Source organism: Brassica napus, unplaced genomic scaffold (genome assembly GCF_020379485.1).
Source record: "Brassica napus cultivar Da-Ae unplaced genomic scaffold, Da-Ae ScsIHWf_1167;HRSCAF=1664, whole genome shotgun sequence".
In the NCBI taxonomy this organism is placed as follows: domain Eukaryota; kingdom Viridiplantae; phylum Streptophyta; class Magnoliopsida; order Brassicales; family Brassicaceae; genus Brassica; species Brassica napus.
Window position 1 is genome coordinate 50,288 of NW_026014589.1, and position 9,978 is coordinate 60,265.

At 37.8% G+C, this 9,978-nt stretch overlaps 2 protein-coding genes across 2 annotated transcripts; both read left to right on the forward strand.

Moving 5' to 3' along the window:
- The first annotated feature begins 2,275 nt into the window (after nt 1–2,275).
- On the forward strand, nt 2,276–4,850 carry LOC125596265. Its single transcript, XM_048771453.1, has 4 exons — nt 2,276–2,630; nt 2,709–3,220; nt 3,383–4,255; nt 4,380–4,850. Exons 1-4 carry the CDS (start codon nt 2,276–2,278, stop codon nt 4,848–4,850), a joined length of 2,211 nt encoding a protein of 736 aa, XP_048627410.1.
- Nucleotides 4,851–7,513: 2,663 nt separating this feature from the next.
- On the forward strand, nt 7,514–8,497 carry LOC125596274 (B3 domain-containing protein REM10-like). Its single transcript, XM_048771458.1, has 3 exons — nt 7,514–7,603; nt 7,684–8,046; nt 8,199–8,497. Exons 1-3 carry the CDS (start codon nt 7,541–7,543, stop codon nt 8,454–8,456), a joined length of 684 nt encoding a protein of 227 aa, XP_048627415.1. The 5' UTR covers nt 7,514–7,540; the 3' UTR covers nt 8,457–8,497.
- The last annotated feature ends 1,481 nt before the right edge of the window (nt 8,498–9,978 follow it).

Here is a 9,978-nt window from a genome sequence, read left to right on the forward strand (position 1 = left end):
ATAATTAAACATTTAGTTTTTGTTTAATTTTTAAAATAAAGTACATAGTTTAAAATTTGTTTTCATTGGTTTAAGGTAGTAAATATTAATCATTGTTAGATAATATGATTTTTGTTATTTAGAAAAAATATTTATAATTTTAAAAGTTAACATCGACAAATATTTAAATATTTAACATATGAATGTATAGTATTATAACATTAAATTATATCTATTTAATTTATACTATCTATAAATCCAATGTATCATATATTCTTTAAATCCAATTATTGATAGCCCAATACAAATTTTTGGTAGCCCCATAATTTAAATGATAAGATTAGAGATTAAATGTAACATGCCTTTCTAGGAATATGTCCATTAGGTCTATTTTTTTAAAAATCACATATGAATCAATGTTGTGATTTCTGTTTAAATATATAAGATCTTGTTTTTCTTTTTATTTACCCTCCATAGATTTCTAAAAACGTTTAGTGTTTGATTTTCCAATTTGTCTTAATACTTTGGTCTTTCTTGTCATTTCCCATTAGCAAGTACTTCCATCACTTGGAAAATTCATAACCAGATAATAGAGAGACGATGGACAGCCGTTGCACCATATCCGAAATCAGCTTCTTCACCACCTAACAACAACCCACAACGCTCATACAGATCCAAGCCAGAAGGAAACAAGCGAGAGATGAAGCGGAACACTAACAACCGGTGATTGAGACCCAGAAGACCAAGACCCAGCGAATCTTGCAGACATCCAATGATCCAAACATCTCTAAACCAAGGGAAAAACAGCACATGCAAAGTCTCTTACTCTAGATCTGAAAATCAAGAACTAGGTCTCATTAAAGAGAATACCAAGCTGTAAAATGACCACACATAACAAGACAATTGAACTTCATGTTTCACACACATTATAAAAACCCAAAATTCAACAATATATTTCATATCCGATATGCTTTAAAATTAACTAGTCACGAAACGAGATAATATATAAAATCCATGTGTCCCCTATTTTTTATGAGTTCTTCTCGATGGTCCAAATATAGACCATAATAAATAGGGAAGTTTACTAGAATGTTACATATTTTAGGTATATTGACTAGAATGATACAGATCTTTTTTTTATTACTAGAATATTTTCGATACCAAGCGTACCCTTTTTTTACGTTATGAGAAAAAACGTATTTACGAGAATGCCATTACTTTTCGCTGCCACGTAGGCAAAAAACCGGCGCTACGGAGGAATTCGCGTCCGTATTTTCATTAAGTCAGCTGTTAAGCGATAGATACGTAGTTACGGCCGATTTATCTTTACGTTACGGCTGACTTAATACATACGACTGACTTAAGTGAAAGTGGCTGACTTAAAACTATAAGTCAGCTTGCCGATACAACTGATTTACAGAAATCCGGCTGAGTTATGTGACCACGGCTGACTTAATGATACAAATGACGGCTGACTTATACATCGGCGGTTTGATTTCTGGAAAATTTGGCTGAGTCGTGGTTAAGAAACGGCTGAGAAACTTTTTTTCAGCTGAGTAAAGGAACATGGATGGGCTGGGTTATTGAAGCCACGGCTGAGTTATGGGATGCTGTTACGACTGGGTTTGTATTAGTCAGCCGTTAAAGCATGGATAAACAGTAAACTCAGCTGCTTTGCGGCTGACGTATGAGCGAAAGATTAATTACTAGAATGTTCTCGTTTGATGGCTGATTTACGTAACGATACGGCTGACATATGGTTGTTCATCCTTATTGCGGCTGACTTACTGTCAAAAGATTAATTACTAGAATGTTTCCATGTATCGGCTGACAAAGTGTAAAATGATGGCTGACTTATTTTGGCTGAGTTACTGATTTGTTTGTCGGCTGATTAACCGATGTTCCATGTCATCTGCCATGTCATCAACTCGGATTTGACATGTCATCACTAACGGTCGCCCAATTTACAACTGAGTTACGAGACCTTTCAGTTGTCTTCTTCATCTTATTTTTGAATGATTACACAGCCTTTCTTTTCTTCTTCATCATCTCAGTTATCTATCCTCTTCATCTTTCTCATATGGTAATGGATCCCGTTATTATTGTTTCCGGTAAATGGATTATGAAAAAACGATATGTATTCAACGTCGACAGTAGAGGGTGTAGAGTTCTTCATTTAGGTGAGAAAACTAAACTTGAAGATTTCACAAAGTCTGTCATCGACGATTACGGTTTGAATGATTTGAAGGTTCATATTCTGCTTAGCTACATGTTTTCGAATAAAACATTGAAAACAATGGCGCACAACACTCCACCAGTTTACGTGTCCAACACTCGACAATTGCAATGTTTTCTAAGCTTAAAGAAAAGCGAACAACTACGTCTCTGTGTGGAGATTACAGAGAAAAAGGATGACAGCTCAGACGTAGAAGCTTCAGAAGAAGAAGCTTCAGAAGAAGAAGCTTCAGAAGAAGACGCTTCAGAAGAAGACGCTTCAGAAGAAGAAGCTTTAGAAGAAGAAGCTTTAGAAGTTGAGTCTATAGAGAATGGGAGTTACGATGGTTGCAGTTTGGAGGATGAACAAGATGAAATTGAGAATGACTGCTTTAGTAACGTTGAAATACACGACGTAGCCGGAGAAGATGAAATAGGCAAAGAAAACGAAGAAGATGATGAATTTGAAAGTCGATTTGATATGTTCGATGACTCGGACGGTGCGTCATCTGAAGATGATAACTTCAGCACATACGGTGAGTCTCCTATCGAAGAAGACGAAGATTCACCAACGCTACCTTCCAAGAAGAGATATCAGAACTTCTTGATGAGCGAATCTAAAGGGAATCTGGAGGTTTTGAAGTTGGAGATGTCGTCGTTAGACCTTGCGGTAGGACAACGATACTTGACTAAAAAGCATTTGAAGAGACGACTGAAACTTTTTACAGTGAGGCATCAATTTGATTTTGATGTAGAAATATCAAACCTGACAACATACGTTGTTAAGTGTTGGGTTGATGGATGTACATGGAGAGTTCGTGCATCTACCGAAGGATTGTCCCCGCAGTTTTATATTCGTATTTACGACTCGGATCATGCATGTTCTGTAACTGAGCGTTCTAATCGATCTCGAAATGCAACACCGGATATTTTAGGAGAGTTGTACAAGAACTTTCTCGGCGACGTTGGTCCGGCCGTTCGCCCTGAGAGTGTCGGAATAGCTATCACTAAGCAGTTTGGTGTAAAGGTAATTATGTTAAAACGGCTGAGTTATGGTAGAGTATAGGCTGGGTTATTTTATGTTAGAAATGGCTGAGTTACAAAACTATGGTTGAGTTATGTTTACGTTGTGACCGTCTTAATGATATGATGTGGCTGAGTTATGTAAATTGTTTTTTCATGTGAGCAGATGGAATATTGGAAATCACACCGGACGCTTAAATGTGCAAGGGAAATCGATGAGGGCACACCTGAGTGTGGTTTTGAACTCTTGCCTTCTTACTTATACATGATAAGAAGGGCAAATCCGAATACAGTTACGCGTCTTCAAATCGATGAGCTTGGAAGATTCATGTATGTGTTTCTTGCGTTTGGTGCGAGCGTTAATGGGTTTCCTTTCATGCGCAAAGTTGTTGTCGTCGACGGTACGTTTCTTAATGGTAAATATAAAGGGACGCTACTCACAGCACTAGCTCAGGATGGTAACTTTCAGATTTTTCCAATAGCCTTCGCAGTGGTTGACACTGAAAATGATGATTCGTGGAATTGGTTTTTTACGCAACTAAAAGTGTTGATTCCTGACCAGGAGGGTCTTGCGATAATATCAGATAGGCATAACTCGATAGGGAAAGCAATTACAAATGTGTATCCGTTAGCTGCTCGTGGAATATGCACCTATCATTTGTATAAAAACATATTGGGACGGTACAAAGGAAAAGATGTATTTCGGCTGGTGAAGAAAGCGGCGAGATGTTTTAGAATGTCTGACTTTGATATGATTTTCGAGGAGATTGAAGCACTTAATCCTGATCTCCACGGCTACCTCGAAAGAGCTGATGTCAGACTGTGGACACGTGTTTATTTCCCGGGCGAGAGGTACAATTTGATGACTACGAACATAGCGGAATCAATGAACAGAGCATTATCGCATGCTAGAGGTCTTAACATTGTTCGAATATTGGAATCGATACGGGTTATGATGACCAGATGGTTTGCTGAACGAAGAGTGGATGCCAGATCGCAGTCAACCACACTCACGCGCGGTGTGGAGAAACTATTACAAGTAAGTCAGTCGTAACAGTAAAATAAGTCAGTCTTTAAATCTAATAAGTCAGTCGTTATATTGCATAAGCCAGCTTTATAAATAATAAGTAAGCCGTTTCACGAATATTGGGTTTTGTTAATAGGGACGTGTAAGTGCCTCCCGGGATTGGACGGTTCAAAGGATTGATGACCATCACACTGAAGTTAAATATGGCGCTGCTGGCGAGTCTTTGAATGTTGTTAATTTGGTTGAGCGAAAGTGCACATGTCGGCGTTTCGATGTCGAGAAAATACCATGTGTACACGCAATCGCAGCTGCAGAGGAAAGAAATGTTTCTCGTATATCACTGTGCAGTCCTTACTATAAAAGCACTTATTTAGCTAGCGCATACGCTGAATCGGTCATGCCGGTTGACTCAGCGCTACCTGTTCCAGATAACGTGGCTAACGTACAGTGCTTTCCACCGTTTATTCGTCAACAACCGGGAAGACCTAAAAAAAATAGGATGAAATCTGCTTTAGAAGTTGCACTTGCAAACAAACGTCCTAGGAAAGAGCACATATGTTCTCGTTGCAGTCAAAGTGGACATAATGCGAGAACTTGTCCGACATAAGCAATTGCTTTTCATGTTGTTTTGAAATACGGCTGGGTTTTGTGTTGTAATACGGCTGGGTTTTATTTTCATTGATTTGCACAACGGCTGGTTTATTATTTGTAATACGGCTGGGTTTTGTGTTGTAATACGGCTGGGTTTTTTTGTATTGTGGTTGGGTTTTTATTTTCATTGATTTGCCCGCTTCCCATTACTCAAGAGAGACACAGACATCGAAAAACGAAATGTCCGTACTTAATTGCCCTACGTTACGTAATAGCCCCTACGTAATTATTGATTATAAAGTGGAATAAGAAAGTAGCGAATTAAATTAAGAGAAATTAATCTTCATTGGCTGAGATAATGTTACTCACACGCCTAATAATTGTCGTGATTTCTAATGTCAGCTCTTTTATTCAAACGCAGTTGAAAAAAACTTCCCCGCTAGAAACAAGAAACGTCGCGAAGTCAATTAAGGCTGAGTTATTGTAATACACGGCTGAGTTATGGATTAAATTCCCGCTCAAAATAAGAAATAAGAAACGCCGCGATACGAAACTACAACCGTTAACTGCAGATAAATAAGGTACTTCTCAAACAATTACACATCTTCAACTCTCTATCTTTTACACAACTGTCCTCTCAGAGAAAATGGAATATTTCCCTCTGCTTGAATTGCCTGAAGATCTTCAGGCAATGGTGGTTGAACGTGTGGCCCGTAACTCCTTCCAAGATCTCTACCGCCTCAGAGCATCGTCCAGGTCGATGAAGGCGTTAGCAGAGATGCGTAGGGTATACCATTATTTCGATGTGTTATCCTTTCCCTGGGGTCTCATTATGCCATCTCAGTTGTTGAAAACTTGCTACGCTGAGAACAATCCAAGCACAATTTATGTAAAGGGTGTACAGTTTTTCTACTCATACGATGAGCAAGATTATGGCCTTTCTCTCCTCAAGCGTGCAGCAGATGCAGGATATGAGCGTGCAGTGTATACACACGCTATGACTCAAGCAATCTTTTACGGTGATGCGCAGTATTTTCGGAGAATTCCAAGAGCAACTGTTGACAGGGTCGGGAAACTTGTTCGAGATGCGAAATGGGGATGGGGTTTGTGGCATACTGACGAGTTCCGTCAAATTAAGGCCATGTTCACTTCTACTTATGTTCCGTCCTTCTACCTTTGCCAATGTGCAAATGTTGTGGACCGACAATGTCTCTGCCTATGGCACATTGATGTGACTAAGGACGACAACATGTGTGAGCGCTGTTTCTGGATCAAAGAGATTTCCTTGTTCTTTCGTGATTTTGAACCGATAAGCCTGTTTAGGGACACAAGTAAGTGGTGAAGATGTCTCTGCATCAGAATCTTATCTTTTTTATGTTTTTTGCTATGCCATTATGTATGTCGAACAAAAAAATTATATATTCTGTTTTTATGGCTGACTTATTTTCTTATGGCTGAGTTATTTTCATCTTATGGCTGACTTATTTTCATCTTATGGCTGAGTTATTTTCATCTTATGGCTGACTTATTTTCATCTTATGGCTGAGTTATTTTCATCTTATGGCTGAGTTTTGATTGTTTTTTGATTGTTAGAAATATGACTGTTTTTTGATTGTTCACCTAAACGTTAAGACTGATATTATTACATGTTACGGCTGAGTTGTTGTTTCGGAAGAAATTAACAACGGCTGAGTTAAATCCGAGTTACATAAACATAGACTGACTTATGAGTACAGAATCTGAGTAAACAAAGAAGTAGTAGTAGCAACTAATACATTTAAGACTTCATCCTAAGACATTCAATAATTTTTATGATCTCAGTTATGTCTTTCTTCATATCATCTAATTCTGCTTTTATAGCGGCCAAATCCTGCTCTATCGTCGCGAGTTTGTTTGCCACAACTACAAACTCTTCATCATGTGCTTCATCAAGCCATTTGAAAACATGGTTTTGACCCGAATTTGCTCCACATCGATAAAATCTTCTACCCGGATTCTTTATTGTACCTGACGTTAACACAATGGTAGCAGCTCCACAGTCGCACGTCCTTGGAATTCCACGCTGTAGATCCATCTAATTTATATCATAGCACACAAAAATAATGCAAAATCGAACAAGGCCAAAATACAAAAAATAATTCAAAATCGATTTTGGACGAAAGAGACTTACTTTAGGTTTTAGAAGTCGACTCTGGTTTTCCTTTATCTTTACTTGTAAATATTGGAAATATAATAGGGAAATCATATTAAATATAAAGATCACGCGTGTCCAAATAAAATAAACATATAATGACCTCGATATCGTAAATTACTCGGACATGCGTGTCAGGACATAACTCGACACTGAGTTAAATTATGTATGACTCTTTTGGCCAACTTTTATTTTTTCGACATCATTAAATATTAACAATTTTACGACTGAGGTTTAGTTTTCGGTATTATTAATTATTAACTATGTTACGGCTGAGTTTTATTCTTCGGCATTATTAATTATTAACAATGTTACGGCTGAGTTATATTTTCCGGCATTATTTACTTTACACAAGGAAAAAAAAAATCATTTTCGTCCCAACGCGAAAAAAAAAGAAAAGCTCTCGACGACAGGCGATTTCGATACGAAGGTAAAACCGAAGCCTCTCTTTTGCAGATTTGTGGATTCAGCTTCGGTTCGATGATGTTTTCTTCCCATTCTTTTCTTGTTTGCAGATGCCTAATTCGCACAAACCTCATTTCTTGAAGCCTCTGCTTCCCGATTTCCACAGTGGCGTGGTAGACACACACTCTCTATTTCTCATGTGTATATGTTCCTATTTTAGAGTTTGCTTATCTTTGGCTTTTCTGACCTGCAGACAATACCACTTGGCTTCTTCTCACAGCACATAGAAGGGAAGACAAACCGGAAAACATGGAAACTAAGATCGGACGCTACAGATCAAACTTGGGAAGTGATACAAGAAGGCAGGAGACTCACCGGAGGTTGGAAAGATTTCACCACAGCACATGACCTTCAAATCGGTGACATTGTCATCTTCAAACACGAAGGAGATATGGTGTTTCATGTCACACCATTTGGTCCTAGCTGTTGTGAGATTCAGTATACACATCCTCACATCATCAAGGAAGAAGCCGATGCGGATGATGCTCCTTCTTTCTCATTTGACTATTGTTTTCAGGCTGAGGTCACTGCTTCGAATCTAAAAGAAGACAAACTTGTGAGTCGATTTTCAGTTATAGACCATATTTAGTTAGTTATTAACATATGGTTTGATCTGTTCAGTGTCTTTACGTTCTGTGTTTGCAGTATTTAGTTAGTTATTAACATATGGTTTGATCTGTTCTGTGTCTTTACGTTCTGTGTTTGCAGTATCTTCCTGAGGGAGCTACGACTTGTACTGCTTTGAACAAACAATGCCAAGAGATAATACTTGTCAACAAAGAGGGAAATTCATGGACTGTGAGTTTGCGATTTAGCGAAGCAGACGGCATGTATTACATCAGAAGAGGCTGGAGAAAGTTCTGTCGTGCTAACAGATGCGCCATAGGAGACTTATTTGTGTTCAATGTGGTTGGAGATGGGAAAACTACTCCACTAATGTGTGTATGTCCGGAAAGGGAAGAGTGATTTTGAACCTAAACTTATGTATGTCGAACCAGAAATTTATGTATGTCTCTTTTATGGCTGACTAATATTCATATTATGGTTGGTTATTGTTTGATTATGACTTATTAACGTAACGGCTGACTTCCACTGAACGTTATAGCTGAGTTATTAAAACTTATGACTGACGAATACTCATATATGGCTGGGTTATTGTTTGATATGACTTAATTAACGTACGGCTGAATTGCAGTGAACGTTATAACTGAGTTATTAAAACATTATGACTGACGAATACTCATATTATGGCTGGGTTATTGTTTGATAGTGAATTAATTAACGTAACGGCTGAATTGCAGTGAACGTTATAACTGAGTTATTAAAACGTTATGACTGACGAATACTCGTATTATGGCTGGGTTATTGTTTGATTATGAATTAATTAACGTACTGGCTGAGTTGCATTGAACGTAATAGCTGAGTTACTAAAAACATTGCGTCTAAATTATGATTACAACACATGACTACGCAAAGAAATAGTGCCAAAATATGGCCATACCAAACCCACAAACCACCACTGGAAACATCAAACACTTCATCTTTTCCGCTTTACCGAGTTCTTTCTCCAACCGACCAACGTCTACTCTCAGATCTGATATGCCTTTGGTCATGTCACTCATCACCGATTTCATATCTTACCTCTTCCACCAAGCACTCGTCCGCCCATTTGAATAAATGTCTCTGATTTCACCAACATGCCCAGCTCTTAGTATCACATTGACAGTATAATGAATAAAATTAAAAATCAAACCTTAATATATCCTTTGCGACAGCAATAGTACAGTCGTCCTGGATTAGCCCGTGATGCAGATGTACATAATTCAGCGGGTTCACCACACCAACACTGTTTCGGCGTTCCTCTTTCCACATGCCGCGGTGAAGTGAAAGTAAGTGTTACCAGACACAGATGATGAAGAAGACATTTTCTTTGAATGAAAGAGAAATTGGTGTGAAAGACAAAGTTAAAACAATAGTGGTAGTAAATAAAATCATCATTTTTTTTTTAAATTCAAATAAAGAGGAATAATTTAAATTAATAAACTATTAAATGCCTCGATATTAGGTTTGAGCCGTATTTTTCCACACACGTGATGCACTTTAATTATGACGAATACTCAATCAAATCAAGAAATACGAAAGGTTCTTTATTATTTATCAAACACTTAAGTTGAATTCGTATTACGGCTGTGTTAGCGTCTATATTTTGGCTGAGTTAACGTAGATGTATGATTGCTGAGTTACATTAAAAAAACAATACCTCGATTATGTAAATAATCCGATACATGCGTGCCAGCCGTATAATAATGAGTCTCGATATCTCCTGCAATGCAAACGAAATTTCTCATGCACATAATAATAAGAGAATAAAGGTCTCTAATAATAGTAGTCTCGATAATGTAATGACGGCCATAATAATGAGTCTCGATATTCTCAATGACGATGGGAATTTCTCGCACGTATAATAATAAGAGAATAAAGGACTTAC